The sequence below is a fragment of the Passer montanus genome, unplaced genomic scaffold, assembly GCF_014805655.1.
Source record: "Passer montanus isolate IOZ18808 unplaced genomic scaffold, ASM1480565v1 scaffold56, whole genome shotgun sequence".
NCBI lineage: Eukaryota > Metazoa > Chordata > Aves > Passeriformes > Passeridae > Passer > Passer montanus.
In genome coordinates, this window is record NW_024370595.1 from 5,175,779 (window position 1) to 5,198,501 (window position 22,723).

Sequence of the window (22,723 nt, forward strand, 5' to 3'; positions counted from 1 at the left end):
AGCAGGATGTTATTATCTGGGGTTTTTTTGCCTTGCTTCTGAAATGCTACATGCTCCTGATCAATACAGCCATGAAGGGCCAGGTAAAGACTCAGACTGTGGGTTTTCACTGCTCCAGGAAAAGAGCCTTATGATTCCTCAGCTGTTTAACATCATAAATAGCCATTAAACAGGCCTCAATTTACCATCTGTTTGCTATTTATACCACCACCGGTGCTAGCATCTGCTACAGCATAATCACCTGTTTGTAACAGTTCAACCTCAGAGAAGGAAGGGCCAAATCTCCTAGTGACATTTGTTTCCAGAGCTCCTCATAAGGTGCACTATTTTCCCTCCTACACCCACCTAGACAAAGCAGGGGACTGAACCCAAGTTATGAGTGTTCAGATGAGCTACACTTGCACAACCTTGGCCTTTAGGTTGCACTGAGAGGAAACTGTATGAGTCCTTCACAAAACAGCTGCAGGACCAGCTGCTGGCCAGAACATCCCATAGCTTTAGGTTGCTGGCACACTACCAATTTCCAGGCTACATGAGTATGGAGGTAGGAAACACCAAAGGAAATAACTAAGATGGGACTCATGTGACTAAACAAAGGTATTAGTTACACTGTCCTCCTTTGTCTGCCACTGTGAAAAAAACAACAAGAACCCCTGAAGTGTGAGTGGAGAGAAATAAGCCTCTTTTAACTTCACTACTGAAGTAGATATCTGAAATAATGTAGACTTCTAACTCCATAAGAAATTCTCTCTCCTGCACTGGGAACAGATCTGAGCCAAAAGGTTTGGCTGCAGTCACCAACATTACAGATGAACAGAATTAGGTGAATCCCACCCGCCCTGCCTGGTGCATTACAGCACAGTGTATTTTACATTACTCACTGGATGTTTCAGAACAAATATAATGTACTTCAGAGGATGGTATTTCTGATTAGGCAGATGAAGATACTAATTTCAGTCTAAGTGAAATGACCAGGGAGTCCACTGTAATGTTATCCTCCCCTAATAATAAAAAAAAAGACAGCAGAGACATAACAATTCTTCAGCATCTATCAGGTACTTTCAAAGCCCCCAGATTCAGAAGCAGATAGGGCTGATACAGAGTCACCAAAGCACCTGTGCTTTCCCTGTCAGGGCACTGCTTCCTTCCAGGTTCTGTTCAGTCACCCCATCCATGCATGCCAGCCCTGCTGGCTCATGCCTATAAGGCAGGTGTAACACAAAGGAATTTGGCAGAAACTGTACCAGCTAACCCTAAAGGGAAGGTAGGTATGCCTCTGAGCTCAGCACAGACCTGGAACTAAAGCTGTACCTTTTGTAGCTCCTCAAAGTCCAAGCAAGCATCCCCCTCCTCCAAGGACACGCCGGTTCTGGTTTGGGTTTTGTCTTTTAATCAATTCTGCCCTTGCTGTGTGAGTTCCCATCTTTGTGATGGAGATCTCTGTGGGGCTCTGCAGACTTTTATTACCAGCAGAATAGGCCATTGTCACACAAGCTACATTGGGATTATATTTGGTCATAACTGCCCATTTTGAATGAATTACACCACAGTCTCCTCTGCTGCCTTCCTCTCCCCGTGAGTAACTCCAGCCCTGGATTTTTCAAAACAACAAATCGTGGTTCCTTGAAGGACAACTTTTGAGAAACAGAGCAATGTGCAACCAAAAAAGAGCGATGGGAACCAAGAGACTTGGTGTTTAAACAAGAATCCTGCTGCTATCCCCAGGGAAGGGCCCTTCACTTCACATATCCCTATTTTCTCTCGCTCTGTCAAAATCTGAATTGATGAAAAGCAGCTGAGAGTCCTTGCCACCACGGCAATTTTTCATCACTCTGCAAGATTCAGCCCAATGTAAAGAAATCATGGGGTTTTTTTCCTTCCAGCTTCAGGCAGGTTGAAGCTTGAATACAAAAGAAAATGCAGCAAGTCTAACACAGAGAAGGAAATGCGTATTTGTATGTCTTTATAGCTTGTAATTACTTTTGCAATAGTTATACAATACCTAAAAAGCATTGACAGATACCTTTCTGTAGATAAACATGTAAGAAATAAGAAAAAATGCATTCAGATTGAACAGAAATGTTCCCATCTAGACATCTGGCTGATGGAAAACTGAAGATTCATTTTAAATCATAGATTTGCTGGTCACTTGTCACTCGTGGGCACACTAGCAAACCTGTGTCTGGCAAAGTCAGAGCTTGAGAACATACACATTTATCATAGAATAAATTTCCCTTAAAACAAACAAACAAACAAAATCAACCCTGGCTTTCCCATTAAAAGTCTTGAAAGCAGCACCATATCTTCTGGTCATCTGGTTTTATGATCAATAACTCTAGAGCATAAAATGGTTAAGTTGTTAATCCAAGTCCTTCATGGAAGAGCAGAATTAGTGTTAACATGCCCCCAGGACACGTGTTCATTTTCACATACAATTTTAACACTAAGTGCTAATGTGAGAATCAATATTTTCAGCCTAGGTAAGTCTGCGTGTGCACCACAGCAGAGGAAGCAGCATGGTTATGCTGCCATCCAGTGGACACACATTGCTGAGCTGTAAATATCTTTCTGGAACAAGATAAAAGAATGTCAGGGCTGTACTAAAAATTTTGGAGTTTTTTTTAACACTATGCTGAAGAATGTCTGCATTCTCCAGCTGTTCAATTATTCATATGTAAATTATTGGGACAGATTTTACTGTAAACTCTCCCAGGTTCTCTGACAACCGTCAGTCACCATAATAACATAGGAAAAATCTGTTTGTGCGCTCCTCAGGTGTATGACTATGTCCTATTTAAATTCCCAGATTATATCAGATGTGTAGAAGTCCTGGTGGTAAAAAAAGGGATGTGGGGTCCTTTCAAACTGACAGTGAGAATGGTTATTTAAATTCCCAGATTATATGAGATGTGTAGAAGCCCTGATGGTAAAAAAGGGATGTGGGGTCCTTTCAAACTGACAGTGAGAATGGGGCTTTAATGGGTGCTTTTGTGATGGCACAAGAAAGATTTTTCACTATCTACAAGCTGATAGAAGACCGTTTAAAAATTTGTAAAAGCTGCTGGCCAAAAGTTAATTTATGGTGCAAAAGTTTAGCTCTAGTGAGCATGCTCTACTTCATATAATTTTTGGCTTCTTTTCTTCACAGCATTTTTTTCTGGCATTCTACAGCAAAGTTTATCAAAGCTTCTGTCTTTACAGCCAATTCCCACTGAGCAAAAAAAAAAAAAAGCAGCTCACTGAAACATGATCGTTCTCTTCTTAGCCTGAAAATGTTGCTTAAAATCACTATTCCGATTTTTCAAAATAAACGAATTCTATACTTTTTACAAAATTTATTTCTCAGATAAGATCAACTGAATACATTTTAATTTTTGAAAAGGAAAGAATCTAATGTTACCTTCATTCATAAAGCTATTCTCTATATATATTAGTGAAATATGAAGTATGCTTTCTAGTGCTTTTTATAACACTGTTTTTACTGGGGAAAAAAAAAAAGTAAAAAATTTGAAAGTGGAGCTGCAGACAATACTCCCCTCTAGGGGCCAAAACAGAATTTGCAGCGTTCCATTCAGGAGCGCTTCATTTGTAAATCACATTAGTGAAATAAAACTAATAGGTCCTCCCAAGTGAAACACAAGCAGAATTATTAAGTCATTCCCCACAGAGAACACGGCTGTCTGTGAAATCTGTCTAGAGGACACGTTGTGTTCCTGTATTCACACAGAAGGGCTTTAATGGCACACATATACAGAAGCCTATTTATCAGATTTCCCTAGCAACACACATCCCATCAACTTCCGACCCAGACGACGTATCGTCAAATGCAATATGCGAGGTGCACATTTTTCTTTATAAGTAAACACGTGTGTCATGGAAACATATGTCCTGACGAGTACTAAAGCTGGAAGTTTGCTCAGCTGCTCATACTTGGTATATTTGGAAGTGAAATAGGATGGAAGGTCAGCATTGGCTCGGCTGCTTTCCTCCCCGTCATTCAGGCAGCCAGATGCAAGGTTGCAAAAGCAATTCAGGCATCTCTGTCAATGACAGAGGGTCCAATCCTCCCCACACAGAATACTCCTACGTACAGTCTGGGAAGCTCGCAATTCCTCCTTGGAAACGAGGAGAATGCAGAGCTAACAGAGGGTTGTCTACACATCCCCAGATCCTGAGAACTGAGTAAGCCTGATGGGAGCTACAGGAACTGGGGCTCAAGCCTCAGCTGAAACTCAGTACTTCACAATGCACTACCACTGAGACAAGCAGCTCCCCCCAAAAAAAGCCCAGTGTTATGTATCTTCCCAAGAAAAGCCATCCTAGGTAACTCTGCTAGCTGTTCCCTTTGTTAGAAAACTCAAGGAAGCTGAAGGGGCTGGCTGCTTGTCACAGTCACCTCTGAACAGGTCGGGAGGGGACCCTTAAGCCACCCTGTGGCACAGAATGGCTCTCCTTCTAAAGAAGCACAGCTCCATGCATGTTACAAAAGCAGGCTTCTGACTCATGTTTAAGCAGAAGGGATAGACACTTGAAAGTTATTACTTGTAATAGTGGAAAGCAAGCTGATTTAAAAACTTTGCAATCTATTCACCACATATACTGTGGTTAGTAGAAATGTTATTTCCATAGACAATATTCTAACAAAAAAAAGGTTAAGTTGTGTGGTTTTTTAGGTTACAAAAGCATTCTGTTCTTTCTGTAGTGTACAAAATCATCAATTCCAAAAAATCAGGAGAAAAGGAGCTGAGTGGGATGATGTGAAAGTCTGTGTCACATCCATATTTTTCTCCAGCTGCATATGCTGAGCTTTTCCTCAGTAGGGTACCTGTGGGACTTGAAAATATTGTGCCATTTTCACCAGAAAGGCACCTTGAGTAGAGTAACTCAGATTCAGTGATAAGCTCACCTAGGTCTAGTTCACCCAGGTCTCACTCTGCTAGCTGTGGTGGCTTAGCTCCTCACCTCATGAATCAGGATTTCGCTGCATTTGTTTAACATTGCAAAAAGCAGTGCTTGCATGGAAATTGTGCAATTTGGCCCACAACATCATGTCCTGCTCCAGGCTGAATGTGAGTCTGATCTGGACTCCACTGACACAAGTAATTTACACAAATAATGGGGAATTGCCACTGCTGCAATCTCTGGAGTGGTAATTACATAGTCCATGCAGCAGTGAGACTGGTTTTAAGACTGGCATTACTAACTTTTTTTGTGACATTTCTGTGATAGCCATTTGGACTTTTAAGTGTGTCCTTGCATCCTCACATTTTTTGGTTTATTATTGCAGTGATCACTAATTTGGAGCTAGTACATACAGCAACACACATAATAGAAGGGAAAATTAGGATGGTTTTTCCTTCTTTTAAACATGACTTCCATCATGTCTTTTTAGTGCTAATGCAATTAAAATTGGGATGATCTAAAGTTGTAAGGACATACGTAAGGATACCCTGTATCTCCTTTTCCTCCCATAAGAAGGGATTTAAGATTAGGCTCAAAAACCTCAAACATATCTGAAATACCTGAAATAAAACCTGAGAAGCTCCAGGTCCCTGTGTACAGAAGCATAACCCTCTTGAGCCTCAACAAGTCTTAACCACAAGGCCCATGAGTGAGCCTGGGACTCGTCCTGGCAGCAGGCAGGACTGAGTGACTCCACAGCAGGACACGGCACCAGCTGGAGCTCAGCTTCCCACACATGGCTGGGGGCTGCCTGCTGAAAACCCAGTCACCTCAGTGCCCAAATTCAGCCTCCTGAGCACTTTGCAAGGTCTCAGGCACCACTCTGGGCTCATTTATGGAAAGTTCAGAATAACCCTTTGTTGCTCAGTAGGTTTTTCCTTTTATGTCTTTTTAAAGTTGTCCATATGACTATGGTCTTGGGGAAAACCCTGTTGAAAATAGACAGCAGTCTTAATTACTACAGGCTAATTACCTTTAATGAGCAAATTTCCATACACTGCTGTGAGACTTGTCCTGAAAAGAATTTCAGACACCTAAAATCATTGATGTTATATCTTCTATCTGCATTATGCAATGATGATTCTTGGCAGTATACTCAAATCAGAAGAGGAATACATCTCTGAAGATCTGAGACACCCATTTGCTCCTCGGTAATATAATGTCCCAGCTTTGTTTGCAGGATTGTACTTGCTAAAGCAGCTTCACAGTGCTGCTAGCTCATGTCATTTACCCCTATGATCATTTGCCTTTTAGCACAATTAGTCAAATTAATAAAAAAAATAATATAACAAAAGCTCCAAGGGTTCAAGATGTACTGCCCCAGAACAAAGTCTCAGTTTCTGGTCTTGGATACTGTTTTCCTGCAGACTGCACTACAGCTGCAAACACAAACAGTAAGAGAGAACAGATCATCTTAAAAAAGCTGAACTGAATCATCAAATCTGTTGAGAATATGCTTTCCATTTAATCAAAAGAAATAGTTAAGCACTAGCACCATTCAGAAGCTACTAATTAATCTGTACTTGAAGGCTACAATTATATTTTTCATTTTTCTTGATATTCATACAAATATGTGTGAAAGATTGGTTCCCTGGCTCTACTAGGAATGGAGAAAGTGATGGTCCCCACAAGTAATTGTAGTTATCTGGAAATCAGCATCAGAAGACATCAACCCTGGCTATTACCTCATGGTATACAGCAGAGTGCCATCATCCTCCAGGCGCAGGAGTTTGTTTGGGGTTGTCATGTTGTGAGCAATAGACTTCTTGCCATTGTGGAAAAAAGTATCTGGGGTCCAGATCTTGCTGGCGAGCAAGTTGTTAAGAGGGAGGCGTTGCATAGGTCCTTTGAATCGCAGCCTTTCATCTTTCCAACTTTGTCGGAAAAAAACGTCAATGGTGTATTCCTGGCACAAAGAAACACTCAAGGTATTGCAGGATATGAATAGAAATGATGGTTCCAAAAATTACTTTAACAAAGTAAATACAACTGAGTTGGCAGCCACATGCTAACTTACCATTTCTGTGTCTGACACAGGACCAAAACTGGTAACATAGATGTCTGTTTTCACCTGAGTTATTCTCTCTGTAATAAACACAGGCTCCACATCAGTAATGGCTTTAAAATGCAAATACATACTGGCAGTGTTTATTTCTATTAATTTTTGAATCACTCAAAAATCCCCAAAAGACTGAAATTAAGAGCATGCTTGAGTAGGCATCTCATCGTGTATCAATGCAGTTGTTGACCTTTGGGAGTCCAGGCTTTGTTCTTACAAACAGAAAGAAACCAGCCCTTCAAGGGTGCATTTCCTCTGACTGACAGTTTTTGATCATAGAGACACAGGATGGTTTGGGTTGGAAGGGACTTTAAAGATCATCTAGTTTCAACCCCTTGCCATGGGCAGAGACACCCTTGACTAGATCAGGTTTCATTGAGCCCCATCCAACCTTGACCTTGACCACTTCTACAGATGGGGTATCCACAGCTTCTCTGAGAAACGTGTTCCACTGCCTCATACACCCTCAAGGTAAAGAATTTCTTCCTAATCTAAATCTACCCTCTTCCACTTTAAAACCATTACCCCTCATTCTATCACTCCCTCTTTCCTCTAAGCACCTTCAGGCAATGGAAGGTTTCTATAAGGTCTCCCCAGAGCCTTCTCTTCTCCAGGGTGAAGAACCCCCAACTCTCTCATCATGTCTTCACAGGAGAGGTACTCCAGCTCTCTCATCATCTTAGTAGCCTCCTCTGGACTCCCTCCAACAGGTTCATGTCCTTCTTATGCTGAGATTCCAGAGCTGGACACAGTACTCACAAAAGCAGAGGGGAAGAATCTCCTCCCTCAACTTGCTGGCCACTCTTCTTTTGATGCATCCCAGGATGGAATTGGCTTTCTGGGTTGTCAGTTAACACTGCCAGCACTCACACAATACCTACCACAGGATCACATTAAGTGTATCTTGAAAGGACTTACTCCCCTCTGCTGGCTTGGGGGATCTGCCTGATTCCAGACATCTATCAGACATGTCCGAAGTTAGGTCAAATTATTTCTACCCTCAAGTCTCTAAGTCCTTTTGGCATCTTTTCAAATCCAGGTCTAATTTAATTTAAGGGCAAAAATTTCAGAAGTTTGTTATATAAGATAAAAAGCATCGAGCCCTATTTTCAAGCATCTCTGTGTAAAGTGAGAGGAGAAGGAGAGAAAGGGATGAAAGCAATGTGTTGGTCTCACAAGAGGAAGGGGTGGGGGTAGCCAGATTAAAAAAGGGCCAGGAAGAAACATAACAGATGGTTTACACATGGGTAGAAAATGAGAGAAATCTGGGGGAAAGAGAGCTGAAGGAGGGCTCAACAAGGTTAGGATGGCAACCACTATTCACATGCTATGGTTTTAAAATAGCTGCTGTAGAGGTTATCAAAAAGACATATCAATACAGATTTGCTGTACTTGTCTAAATATGGATCATTTGGGGATCTGTTTTTAAAAGAGATATGCATTACCAACATAATTTTATACAGGCTGACCAGTAAGGCAATCTTGCAGCAACCTAGTATCACAATGTCTTGCTCCCCTTAGGAAATATCAGAAAGAAAAACTCAAACTATATTCAATTACTGAAAAAAATGTATCACACGATGCTCTCCTAAGCCAACCTCAGATGACCTGGGTGACTGAAGAACATGACTTTCAGTAATCTTTTTCTTGTGCCCCATTTGCTAGGAGACAAATCTGCTTTCTGGACTTAGTTTAGTTAATCAAGCACAAGTCCCTTGTCACAGCTAAGAGCAGGTACCCAGCTGAGAGGGCACATGTAGACAATGCTCCTGTCTAGCAGGGGACAACACGTTATCCTACCTCCCAGTCCTGGGCGCAGTCTGTTGTCGTAGCCGTCCAGCAGACCATCCAAGATCCTGGTGAATATAGTGATGTTATCATTGGCCTCCTCTTTTACTGATGGTGTTGGCGTTTGTGAAAAGCTGTTTTATGCAAACAAAAGGAAACATGTCAAAAGCCATGCTGGTTTCAAGGGGCTTCAGTTTCAAGGGAACTTTGTGATGGAGCCTCCAAGGCTGTCTCCTCTCCTGCAGCTCCTGAACAGTACAGGGAGCTGCAGCCATTTGTTTCATCATTACTATAAACTTGTCCCTGGAGGAGGACCCAAAGAAGGACCCACACCATGGAGGTAAAACCATGGGATGAAGGACCAGGGGACACCTGAACCCTTTGATCTTTGCCCATAATGCACAGGCAGATCCCTGTCCCCTGCTCCCAAACCAGCCCCACCACCTCCCCAGTGCTGGCATGGCTCCATCCATGGCAGGGAGCAAGGTCAGCTGACAGCATTGCCAAAAACTGTTACTGGTTTTCCCTGGGTTAGCTATCCATTCCTTGGGAGCTACACTAGCTGGCTGGGGAGCTGCATGAGAAGCACAGGTTTGCCTGGAGATGCACCTTCAAGTATGCCTGAAGGTGCTGTTCAATCTTTAAATGCCAAATAGCTTCTAATTTTCAAAGTTTCTATAATTTATTGCCAGAACAAAGGATGAACTGTGACCTTATTTGAGGATAACAAACTCCCACTACATTGAAAAATCCTACTGGGGTATCACTGGGGTATCTGAAAAACATACTGCTGTACAGAAAACACAGTTCTTCACTCCTCCTCTCTCTTTTGCATAAATTAGTTCTCCCTTGTAGTATGCAAATAACAGCAATGTGTAGTGGGCCTCATTCCATATCTTTTGGGCCACATTTGTTTTTATTCTGAACTCTTTTTTATTTCATTATTTTATCCATGGCTCACACCTAGGAAGCTGCTCACAGCACAACTAACAACACACATTTTTAAATCTGTTTGATTTTCATTTAAAGATGCTTAGGAGAATCCCCTGCTTATTAATGCCTTTGCTTACCTAAAGAATAGACATGGGAGATTATCCACAAGCGTGCTTCACCTGCAGCAAGCAATGAGCATCTCTTAAGACAGCTCATGCTAGGCACTTATTCATGATTCAGCCTCTGCTGAGATCACCAGCAAATCCTCCAGCTGTGACAGGGCACACCGCCCCCCCAGGAACTGCTCCCTGCCTCATGCACCCTGCCAGCAGGCAGGAATAACTTACACTCAGCAACCTGAACTTGATAGGAGACAGTCATCCAGATATTAAAAAAATTTTAAAAAAAGAATACATGATTATTTACTACCAGTCCCCTGGAAAATAAATCTGTAAATAAATAGAGAAGCTCTCAGCATCTCTCTGAACAGCTTTCCTTGAAGAATACTTGTAACATATGTGGTTGCCTTACCTAACAGAATAGGATTCATACAAAGAAAGAAAAAGGGACCTCAGCCTGGTTTTACCTGCATAAGGTTTCCACTAATAACACCCCTGTAGTGCATCTGGAAGTTTTAATGACACCAGACCTAGCTCAGAACAAGCTGCTCTCAGCCATGTATGCCCTCACAGACTCGGGCACCCCCAGTCCTGCCCTTGTTCCCTTTACAGTTTGTATGCTTCTGCTGAAAGAGGAAGGGATTGCAAAGCCTCTTAGGACACGGGAGTAAGGACAGGTCAAGGGAGCACAGATGTGATTCCCTGAAACACCAAAGCCCATGAAAACGCCTGGTTGAAGAGGTTTCTTATGACCTAAGTGCAGCTGGCACTTCTGCAACCCTCAGCAAGCTCCACACTGCAGAGCCTTGGGGGCCTTCGGGCCACCAAGGATCTCTGCTCACTGCAGGTAGAGGCATAGCCACAAACTTGCCTGTTTTTCATCTCCATGGTCAAAACACCAAATTAATTCTGTTTTCTTTGCTGTGACAACAATATCTAGTGAGCAACTGAGGCAGACAAGAAAAAAGTTAATCCAGCAGCTGCAAACTGATTACAGAAACAATTAGAAATGTTTTCAGGCTGGACAATTCCAGAAAAAAGACTGTACACTTTTTTGTCAATTGTAATTGAAGGGATTCACCATTTAAAAGTGAATATACACAAGTAGCAGCCTAACAAATGTAAACAGGAGACAGAACTTGGAGAATTTCTTTAAATGCAGCAACCACAATGAATGCTTTGATAAAATCCTAGTATAAAGCATGAAAATCCAGTACACCTAGAATACTATTTTTGACTCTTCTCATCTATTTTATCTTTTCTTTTTCATAAGAAAGAGATATGCATCATGCTGTCTGCCTGCTACACTGCATCAACGTAGGAACCCATTTTCATTTTCCGCTGCATCTGACAAAGAAGCAGAGAGATCAAACTTCATTTCATTCCTACAACTTTCATGAGAAGCTGTGACTAGACAAGGGGAGAGCAATCTAAATTAGTGCCTCATTAAGTAAAAATGTGAGGTTAGCAGTCACCTATTCCCTCTGGCTCGATGACTGGGCCACTCAGTATGCATGTAGCTCAGAAACAGCCTCAGTAAGACCAGCCCCCCTCCTCTGTGACAATTAAGAGATATGGAGAAGACTTGCAGGTCATTATGAAAGATCTTGGGAGAAAAGGACAGTGCAGGTAAAATGTAGGTGTTGCAATGGGAGATGGGAACAAGGAATATCAAATGTGGAGCTGGGATTATTGCAAAGATGCAGTGCTGGGGGCACAGGACACAAAGCTTCACTAGTTTCTCTGCTCTTTAAAAAGCCTGTTATTTTTAGTGCTTATAGCTGAATTCAAAGCCAATTGAACTCTGAGGGAGGATTTCCATTGAACTATTTTTGTGGGGATGGGACAAAATATATTTAAATCTCAGAACTGCTCCTCTCAATCTAACAAGAGTAACTGATGTTACTTTCTTCTATCTCAGCTATGTATGTCTTTCACAGGAACAGCACACACACACCATACACTGAAATACTTTTATTTCTTAACCACAAAAGCTAATTAATAGAGGAAAAAGATGGAGAAACAACTATGGTGAAGACTAGTAAAAAGTCTGCACTTCTGCAAAACTGCAATCTAATTTAGATTTGGCAGATCACTTCACCCAAAAAAGAATGCATCTGATTCCGAATTTCAGTGAAATGCCAGTATTATGTGAAGTTGCATTTGTAGATGGGTTGCTGTTTGCTCTTATGTAAGTGTGACTTTTTCTGTCTTAACAGAAAGTTAGTATGTAATTTCTGTTATTGAGATTGCTGTTGCTGGTGAAATGCATGTTTTTGAGTAAGGGCTGAGATTGTCGTGACATGTAAAAAGACATATAAACTCTACTTGCAAAGTTACATGCACACATTAGATACTATATAGCTAAATGAACAGAGAGAAATAGGTGCTACCTACCCTAAACTAATTATTTCCACACAGCTAAGGATTAGGCTTTATCAACATATTAGTAGGTAAGCACATTATTGCCTCTCTGCAGTGAAAAATGTTTTTATAGCAGAAATTTTCAGTTAGGGATAAAAATAAACCTATAAAAGCATCTTAGGGAAATGCTAAGAAAATTCAGAGATAATTGCATTTAAAGCTCATTATTGAACATAAACTGTACCAACCAGGAATACTTCTCATCACATTTATTTAATATTGCAATTTTAGGGTAACTGAAAAAATCAGAAGCCACAGAAGGGGCCCATCAGTGTAAAATGTAATAACTCTCTAAAGATGCTCAGCTACCTCTTCTGATGACTTCATAATTTACCACTTTAAACATCATTGTCTTTTTTGCCATCTAGTCAGAATCATGGTAGGTACTACTCACAAGTTAGCTGTGATAAGAGGAAAAAGTATAGTAGGTATTTAATGATTTTCCCAAAACTTCTTTAAAAAGAAAAGGTAAGAATTTCTGAAAATATAACTGAAGAGTATTTTACTACTGAAAGATGTATTTTACTCTCTCTCTTTTAAGAGCAGTGTTTCCAATAACTTGTTTTAATAGGATTGCAATTATATCTGAACTTCAGACAAATTAACAGTTTGTGGAAGACAGTGGAGAACACAAACTTCTGGATAAAGCCAGGTGGCCAGGCATCAAAGGAAATATATTTACTTTTCTAAGTTAGCTTCTTGCCACTCCTTCGGTATGGATTCTTGAGATCTAAAAATGTTGATTTTGTGAATTTGTGCACTGAAGACTCAATTCTTTCACATCAGATTAGAACAGAAGACTGACTAAAATGATGAAATTTTAAAACTGTTTTCAGATTCTTAAAAAATAATTTAATTCTTTTGTTTAGCAAGAGCAGTATTTTACTGCCTTCAGGAAGGAGCAGTTTGTGAGCAGTGCAGTGAAAGCCTGTTTTTCACAGGGTGACATCTTACAGTCCTCCCTATCCCCCAACATCCTAATGCCCCTTTCGATGTCCTGAACTGCTTCCAGGGTCCTTAAACACCTGCCAGCACTCTCAGCTCCCCAGGTCACTGACCTGCAGCTTCACTGGGAGGCACTGCATGCCAGGGCTTCTCCTGCACCAGGCAGAGCTGGATGGCCTGAGGGACACTCCTGCTCTTTGGCCAGCTGGCAGGCCAGAGATGCTGAAGCCGTACAGCTGTTCGGCTGAACAGGACTGACTGATACCTGTCTGCCTCCTGCATGCAATTCCAGATAGCAATTTAGTTTTCCAGTTATTAAAATTGTCTAATGGGTTCAAAAAGCTATCTGGAGATACGAAGATTGAAAGGAAGAAAGAATAAAAAAATAAACAGACAAGCATGACTGCATAAAGATACAATAATTCTTACAAAATTAGTCTTTAAAAATATGAGGAAGAACTCCCTAGCATCACAAGTACTTGAAATGAGGTATCCCAGCAGAACAAACTGCTTAGGGCTGCAGAGACTAACTTGAAATAACAGCCTGAAGGAGAGGTATGTTTTGCCTAAATAGCAGGATTATGGTCTTAGTAATAACGGCTGTGAGCTGGAGAAGTATGTGAAAATACAGACACACCATGGACTGAATTCTTCAGAGTGTACAGAGAAGTGCTGCGTTGGCTACACATAATTGGGATCTTCTGTTCTCTGTGTTTCTGCTATTATAAATATTATTAGCAGATGGCAACTATACTGTGGGTACATGAACAAGGTCCATCCCTGTTGGTTCTGGCTCTTAGACAGATCTCTGAAATTGCACATCCACAACGCAAACACACGAGGACTGTGCATCACCAGTGTGACCCCATGGACAGCCTGGGACTTGCAAAGTAAGAGCTTGGGGCCAGCCACGGGCTACCTCATCTCAGGGAGAGCTGTGTGTAAGCAGCCAGGTAGTGGCAGCAACCCTCACAGGGCTGCCACTACCTGGGCACCCTGAGGGCTCACAAGCAATATTTTATCTCACCTGAAAATATTCTTCATGGCTTTATTCTACTTTTAATCGTCCTCTAGCTTTATTATTAATGTTTTCTTTTGAGACAATTGTAAGGTACCTTGAAATGCTTAGGTAAAATACCTTAACTTGTTAGAGCATTATACAACTCAAGGCTGAATTCAAACAGACTAGAAAAAAGCTTTGATTCGTGCTGCTGGACCATTTCTGCAGAAGAAGACTCACAAAACTGTTATACCAAAAGCAGGAGGGGGGGAGTTCAAAACCTCTTCTCAGTTCATCTATATCTTTGCAGCTAGAAAAAAGCTTTGATTCGTGCTGGACCATTTCTGCAGAAGAAGATTCACAAAACTGTTATACCAAAACAGGAGGGGGGGAGTTCAAAACCTCTTCTCAGTTCATCTATATCTTTGCATTTTAATTCAGTGATTTTTTTTTAGATAGCTGCTACCAATTATGTCTACAGTCCTCCTCTACTGCCTACTAATGTGGATAATTCTCTATAGTCATTACACATTTATGTTTAACATTAATCACAGTCTTTTGCTGAGATTTCTCAAGTAGCCTAGTAGATTGAGATACATAATTTCTGTTTATGTTACCAGGCATTTTGCATCAAAATCCCCCAAGGTGGCTTTGGCTATGTCAGCAAAAACCATATTTATGATTTAATATAAAGACAGAATGATTATGGAGAACTATAGAAAAATATCTGCCTTCATCTGTAATGTCCTACACTATTCTGATTTTTAATTTGTACTCCTTTGACCAATCACTTTTATCTAGCACATTGCAAAACTCACTGCAATATAACAGGGCAGTAGAAACATGGATGAAGCTAATAAAGAAGAATCTGGTAGCAACAGCAAGTGTTATCAGTATTAGATTCCTGCAGTTAATACAGCAGCCTACATGTTAATTGTACTCCTCCGTCCTGAAGAGTCAGTCCCAAAGCACTTAGCAAATTACACTCTGAAACTGTTTCTGCCTCTGAAGCAGAAGCACTGGAGCATCCTCTGTCTTTCTAGCAGGGTCAAAATTCAGCCCTAAGGCAGTGTGTGAATGGTGCAGTGAATTGGAGCTGCTTATCTCTGCAGGCCTGGACTAAAATTACTGGATCAGAAATGGGGGGCAAGGGGGATGGGGTGGGGGGAATTTACATGATGATCTCATTTTAGTGCACAGAAGCTTTTTGACTAACTTGCAGAAAACAAGTGTCCTAGTTTCCTCTAACTGTCCTATTCTGGTTATCTGCCAGGTTACAGGTCACACTGACCTGTACCTGGGACTTTGGTTCAGTATTTGCCCTGGAGTCAAGAAAGAGTTAAACTGTCTGGGTTTTGGGTTGTTTGTTTTTGGGTTTTTTGAATCCTCATCTATCTATTCTTCTGTTAGAGGAGATACACACTTAAAAGACCCACACACCAAGCAGGTCACACAACTATTGCAATATGCTGCCTTCTGCAGGGATGACGAACAACCAAGAAGTTGTTATAGTCACCAAGATTTTCTCAATGTGGAAATACTTTGTCAAACTACAATAATGTAAAGACAAGTTTAAAGCAAGTCCCACTCTGCCCTCTTAAATTCTGTCACAAAATCCTGGGACACTTTTGTCTTAGACCATGGTGAAAGAAGGACCAGGTTTTTCCAAGGTGAATAGGTGAGTGTGCAACTCTTTGCATCCTTTGTAGAGTGCAGTCCTTCAACTGTCCATAGAAACCTCAGAGGTTACAGGCTTCCACCTACCTGCATGGGACACGTGCTGGATACCAGGCTAAGCTTTGCATACAGCAAAAACATCACCACTCAAAGTTTGGTCTTTCTCCTAGTTCCAATCTGGAACAAATCCGTTTGCTTGAAATCAGAAACTGATTTGCATCTCCATTTTGTATCTTCTTATAGCAAGGAATTGATGGGTGCGCTTGTGAATCAGCATGTTGGGAGGATTCATTTTTTCCTGGTGAAATCATAAATAATTGTTCTCCTCCACAAAGAAGAATCAACCTACGTTTCCCAAGCACTTGCAAAATGCTTTTTCCAGGTTCCATTGTATAGATCATATTCAGAAAGTTCTTAAGGTCTCTGGGTATAGGGAAACATGTAAATAGAGGGTTTCTGACTTTATTTTTTATTTTCTGAGACCTACAGTTGGAGCATCTCTTTGATACAGTTTTCAGAATATCACTGTCAGGAAAGCATCCAAAGCAAAAATAAGGAAACGGGATTCCTTTCTATATGCTGCAGGGAAACATGATTTCTAATTATTCTAACAAGTTTCCAACTCAGACATCCTTCTAGAGCAGTCACTATCTTAGGTCAATCAGGAGGAAAGCCTGTACCAGCTAGTTACATGCATCAAGTCTCACTAGTCTCACTTTGGGGCTTTTTTTTGCACTACTGCCTATAACCAGCACCCATCAGGTGAGAGGGAAGGTGCAAGATCCCGACATCACAGACACAGGGGCAGAGGGGACCACAGCCCCCGGCTGTTCTAAACCCAGGTCAGAGCACTCAGCAGCTGTAGGCCTGATCTGAGCTCCTTGTGCCCCACAAGCCTTTCCCTGTGTCACCATAGCAGGCATAAAGAACCGACACAAGAGAGCAAAGCATTCCCTTCCCCCCGAAAGCAGCACCTTAAGATGAAACGCAAAGCCCGCTTGTTTTGTTCAGCTGCTCTGTACCAAACGGAGCCAAGGTTTCTCATCTCCTTAAAAAAACACAGCAGAAATTCAAATGCAACTGGCAACTCACCCGAAGTGGCTGGCTAAACTCATGGAAACGCAGAAGAGGAAGAAGTTTTTGATCATGATAAAGTCAGAGACCATCCCATTGTCCATTCCAGAGGAGAAGAGGAACGCAGGTGGTTGCTTTGGTGAAGGTGCAGCTGTTCACTTCGTTCTTACACTGCAACAATACAAAAAATTGATAAATGATTGCGTGGACAGAGAGCAGGATAGCGGAGTTCAGCTAACACCGCATCTTTTGCTATCTGCGTTTTTCACAAACTTATCTAGGCTTATGTAAACATCAGCTGTTTATGTAAAATTGTGTATCTTCAAGGACATGTTTTACCTTCTGCTGTCAGCAAACTGCAAAACAGGAAAAATTCTTTGTGGCCCAGCTTTTCCCAATATTCATCTGTGGTACAAGTAACTAAAAAAATAGCCACCATTTTCCAAATGCCAATTTCAACCCTTTACCTATTTCAACAACTTCCACATGCCTGCAAACCCAGGGCTGTATGCAGCCTCCGCATCCTTTCCTTCCATCACAATTTTTTTCCCATTAAATACCCGGCTTTCCTTTCCAAAATCCCAGTTGAAATGCCAAGAAACACCTACTGCTTCTTGGAATTCATGCTGCTGATGCACGGCTTAGCAAAAGGAGGGTGGGTTGTTGGGGGGGGGGGCGGGGGGAGGAAGAGGGTAAAAAGTGACCTTCCTCGCAAAGGCACATAAACCTCACGCTAGCACGAAGAACGACAGTAATGTAGCTGCTCCAGCGACTGCTGCTTTTTGGATACCTGCCTCAGCGACCAGATCACCAATTTCAGCATTGTGCACTAACGTTTTCCTCTGTGCCCTATTAAAAACAAACAAAAAACCAAAACCACAACAAAACCCCCCAAAAGCCAACGAAACAAAAAACAAACAAACCACCCCGAACCCAACAAAAACCCCAAAACAGCCCTCAAAAACACACCCAGAGGGGAATTGCCTGGGTTTTCCACCTGAACCCTGTGCCCCCGTGCTACATCGCTCAGCAACTTGTTCTCCCACCCCGCCGGAGCCGCAAGGCAAAACGCCCGAACCAAAAGTCGTCCCCCGGGGCTCCCCCGCCCGGCCCTCGCTGCCCCGCTCCGGGTCCCGCTCGCTCCGCACCGGGCACCGCGGGGCCGCCGCTCCCTTCCCGCAGCCCCGACCCGCCCGCACCTGTCCGGAGACCGTCGCTCAGTCGCCGCCGCCTCCCGCGCACTGCGCCCGGGGCGACGCGCTCCGCTCCGCTCGGCGGAGGGTGGCACCTGCCCGCCCGAGCCCGCTCCGCGGTGTGCGGGGCGCGCCCGGCCCTCGGGCACCCGGGGCACCTCCCGGCAAGGAGCCCTCCCGCACCCCTCGCAGCCCCGGGAGGCTTCAGCGGCTCCCCGAGCTCCCCGCACTGGGCTCTCTCGAGCAGCGCCCGGGGCAGAGTCCCGGGCGAGCCCGGCCGGCACCGACTGTCCTCGGGGAGAGGGAGCCCCTGCCACTGCCCGAGCGTGCAGGTGTCGAGTGACCGTGGGGCAGGAGCACCCAGCACGGTCGAGGCTTGCCCGTGTATCGGCTCGTTGCACCACACGTGTATTAGCGTATCTATGTATAAACACACCCCTACATACCCAGATCTTACCTATGCTCCTCTTCCAGTGGGCCTGACCTAAACCATCATAGCTCTTAAATGCTGAAGCGGTAGGCTTATGTCCACAACATAAAGTCTCATTTTACATCCTCAATGTTAGACATCCACAGTTTATATATATATATATATATATATATATATATATATATCATTCCACGAGACCTGCAATAACTTCGAGGTTTCCTTGTGATTGTGTGTGGTGCTATTCCTGAAAAATGGATGCATTGTTTCACAGCTTCAATGATAGGAGCATCACACTCGCTATATGTTCAAGCCACATATATAATGTACTGCTTGCGGGTTCTTTTTGAACTACGTGAAAGATGAAATGAGCTGTATAGTCCCAGTTCCTGGGGATTCCTTGAGATGAATGCAACGTTTTGCAGCATGCACATTTTACACGTGATAATATATTATTTCAGTATACACTGCTGTGACTGTATTTCAAAGTAACACTCCAAACTCAGTTATTAAATTATCAGATCTAATGAGGTAGTGCATGTCTTTCAGGCAACGTTATGGATCAATGAAGCACTTGTTTTTTTTCCCGTATCTGTATAAAAGCTCTATGGAATTAATCCCTCCACTGAAATCAATATTGGTTCTGTAGTTCATTGCCACAGAGGGTGCTGCTCTATGTGTGCCTAGTTCACAGTCTGCACTGAGTTAAAAAATGGTCCTTAGAAATTTCAGTTTACTTTTTTTCCCACCTAATATGTTGCACCAGGGAGAATTTTCTATGTAAGCATTGAATCATTTTCCTAGTATCAATTGAGTAGGATTTTTCTTGGACAGTTCTTTGTAATTCCTCTCTTCAACATTCCCTTGAGACTCATCAGAGATTGGATTAGATGATTTTTAAAGGTTCCTTTCAACCCAAACCAAGCTATGGTTCAATGGCTGTATATCTGGTGCTTAGCTGTGTTCGTTTTACAGCAATGATTTATGATCTTGAATGCAGAGCCAATGACATACGTTGTTCCTCGTTGTTCCTTAGTGACTTCAATAAATATGAAGTTGTGAATGAATGTTGCTATCAGAACAGCTTTCCCAGTGCTTAAAAATATCTGAGTTAAGTAGTATGAAGCGCCAGTAGTTTCTCATTATAATGTTCATGCCTAGGAGTGTTTAAATCACATTTTTTACAGAGCTTTGATTTATAGTACAAGCTATTTATATCTCTATATAGGTGATGTTGTAAAAACATGTGATCTTTAAATAATTTTACAAAAGAGATATGTAGGAATATTGGCCTAGACTTGAGTGCAAGCAGGTGAGAGCTGTGTGCTTCGGCCTCCCGCTCCAGCTCCCTGGCGAGCAGAGCTGAGTCTCGGTTCCTCTGACTCCCCGCATCTTCTCCGCGAAGCCATATGCTGCAGATCCGCTTCTCGACACCAAAGGGAGAGAGCGTTTAGGAACTGGGCGAGCAGAACAGCGAGAAAACGTTTAAGGAAATCTTCAAGAAAAAGAAAATATGAATGGCGCAGAACGGTTTGGGTGGGAAAGGCATTTTAGCGATCACCTGGTTCCACCCGCTGCCGCGGGCAGGGTCACCGCGAAAGCGCCTCGCTGGGCGAGACAGCGAGCTGGGCAGTGCCGGCGCTCCACGCGAGCCCGCCGTTCCTGCCGCCGTGTCCCTGTGCCCGGCCGGGCCACCGCGGCCAGGGGCTGCTGCTGTCGCTGCCGCTGTCGCCGCGGCTGTCGCTGCCGCCGGAGGGCAGCACAGCTCCACGCAAGCGGCGGCACCGGGGGCGGCAGCGGCGGGGGCCGCGCAGCGCTCGCCGGTGGGCACGATCCGGGCTGGGCAACGCCGACAGCGCGGGCTGGAGGGCTGGATCCCGCAGGACACTGCCTTTGGCCTGTGGCCGCGGTTATTGCCAGCGACAGGGGGGTCGCTGATGTGAAGGCAGCGGTATCGTGCGTCCCCCGCTGCGTGTTTCTTCAGGCGCTCCCTTGTGATTCACACCCTGTTTGGATCCTCAGCCTCCTCGTCACGTTTTATAGGATACCTTGAATTTAGTATGTGAATCAAATGCATTCTATCAGGGTCAGGGAAATGTTTTGTTTGGTTGATTGTTCTCTGTGCTGGTGTATAGCAAAATACCAACATGGCTATTCCATACAGCGATTTTCTTTCAAATTTGGGAGAAGTTTGCATGGTCCCTCTCTGACAGTTCTCCATCCATAAGTAATGTCACTTATTCACAGTGATGAATGCATTTGAGGTCGATTGTCCTCTACATGTGACTGAAACAATAGTGCAGGTAAATTGGGCTGTGATTTTTACCATGGCACATGATTGAGAGCTCACTGGCAAACACACACCAACCTCTCACTGTGTTAGAAAATGGCCTGTTTTGCCAGTAGCCAAGGTGCCTCTGTAATTGGCCAAGTCATGCCTTCTTCCAGAAGAGTTACAGAGAGCTCATGAAGTTGTGTAGAGGTGTGACATGCTGTGGGAATTGGTGTGAGTAGGCTCTTCAGAGGCATTCTCTCTACCAAAACAATCCAATTCCATCATCTGGGTAGCGAGGACTGCCTGTTATCTTGAAATCTTTTACCTTTGGCCTCTTAGCTAAGATTCCATAAAAGACAGCACTTAGAACAGTGACTTTTGTGATACAAATCCTTTTCCAATAGAGAGCAGTCTGAATTCATCAGTCATTCAAGGATCTCCTAATCATCAGCTAATACAGACTCAGTGACTCTCAGTGCAGAGACTGGATCTGAGCAAAGGGTGAAAGTCTGGTTTTCACTCCCTTCTTTACTGGTATTTCTGAAAACTGGAGTCAAGACTCTATTGAGCCCAGGTAAGACACACCTGGAGATCCCCAGTATGAAAGAAAGTCATGCACATGGTGGAGAAAGTCAAGCAAAGGACCAAGAAGATTGTTGAAGGACTGGAATGTCTCTCCTGTGAAGGTGAGGCAGAGAGAGCTGGGATTGTCCAGGCAGGAGAAGAAAAAGCTAAGGATATCCATGGATATAAATACCTGAGGGCAGGGGGCTGAAGAAGAGGGGGACAGATTTTGCTTAGTCCTACTGACTGACAGTAAGTCCTGCGAGGAGGGAGCTGAGATTGTTTAGCCTGGAGAAAAGGAGGCTCAAGGGAGACCTTATTGCTCTCTACAACTACCTGAAAGGAGGCTGTAATCAAGCAGGGGTCGGCCTCTTCTCCCAGAGAGCTAACGAAAGGATGAGAGGAAATGGCTTCAAGCTGCACCAGGAAGATTTCAGGTTGGACATCAGGAAGAATTTCTTCACAGAAAGAGTTGTTAAGTATTGGAATGAGATGCTCAGGGAAGTGGTGGAGTCACTATCCCTGGGGGTGTTCAAGTAACAACTGGATGTGGCATTTAGTGGCATGGTCTAATTGACAAGGTGATGGTCAGTCAAAGGTTGGACTTGATGTTCTTGGAAGTATTTTCCAACCTAAAGGATTCTGTGACAGGAAAAGGTGCAGCGGTCACAAATTAAAAGACATGACATTCCCTCTGAATACAAGAAATCACATTTTTACTTTAAGGGTGGTCAAACATGGGAACAGGTTGCCTAAAGACGTTGTGAAGTCTCTGTCTGTGGAGACAAAATTTGAAGGTAAATGATCCTGGGAAACCCACTGTTACTGACCCTATTTGAGCAGAAGGTGGGCCTCAGTAATCTCCAGAGGCACCCTCCAGCCTCAGCCATCCTGTGATGCTGTAAAGTATGAAAACTGTGCCATCCTGCAAAAGTCTCTCCACATTTCTCCAAACCATTTCACAACTGTGTCTGGTAGTGAAATGATGAGAACAACCTTGCTGATGTGAGAGGTGTTTAGAGTCTGATAGACTCTGAAGCATTTAATGTATTTCTGAATGATAAGGAGGGATATTGATAGACTTTTTTCTCTCCTGTAATGCCATAAACGCCATAAAACATGACCAGTTTGCTGCGTTTCACTTGTCTGCTGGGCCATGCTTCAGAGAGGGCTCCTTTTAGAACCTGGTATTTTGGTGGTTTGTTCTGTGTATCCCAGTGGCAATAGGGAACTACTTCCCCGAGTTTTGTGAAATGTGGCTGGAGGCAGGATAACACAGGGAA

The 22,723-nt window shown here is 43.2% G+C and overlaps 1 protein-coding gene across 1 annotated transcript in view; it reads right to left on the reverse strand.

The window, feature by feature from the left end:
- GABRA5 (gamma-aminobutyric acid type A receptor subunit alpha5) overlaps positions 1 to 18,286 on the reverse strand; it is a 56,144-nt gene extending 37,858 nt beyond the window's left edge. Inside the window, exons 1-5 of the mRNA XM_039725752.1 lie at positions 17,321 to 18,286; positions 17,000 to 17,152; positions 8,822 to 8,943; positions 6,980 to 7,047; positions 6,648 to 6,868 (exon numbers count right to left, since the gene is read on the reverse strand). Coding sequence (XP_039581686.1) covers positions 6,648 to 6,868; positions 6,980 to 7,047; positions 8,822 to 8,943; positions 17,000 to 17,085 — 497 coding nt within the window. The 5' untranslated portion in view covers positions 17,086 to 17,152; positions 17,321 to 18,286. The remainder of the gene's footprint in view (positions 1 to 6,647; positions 6,869 to 6,979; positions 7,048 to 8,821; positions 8,944 to 16,999; positions 17,153 to 17,320) is intronic.
- Between the last annotated feature and the right edge of the window lie 4,437 nt (positions 18,287 to 22,723).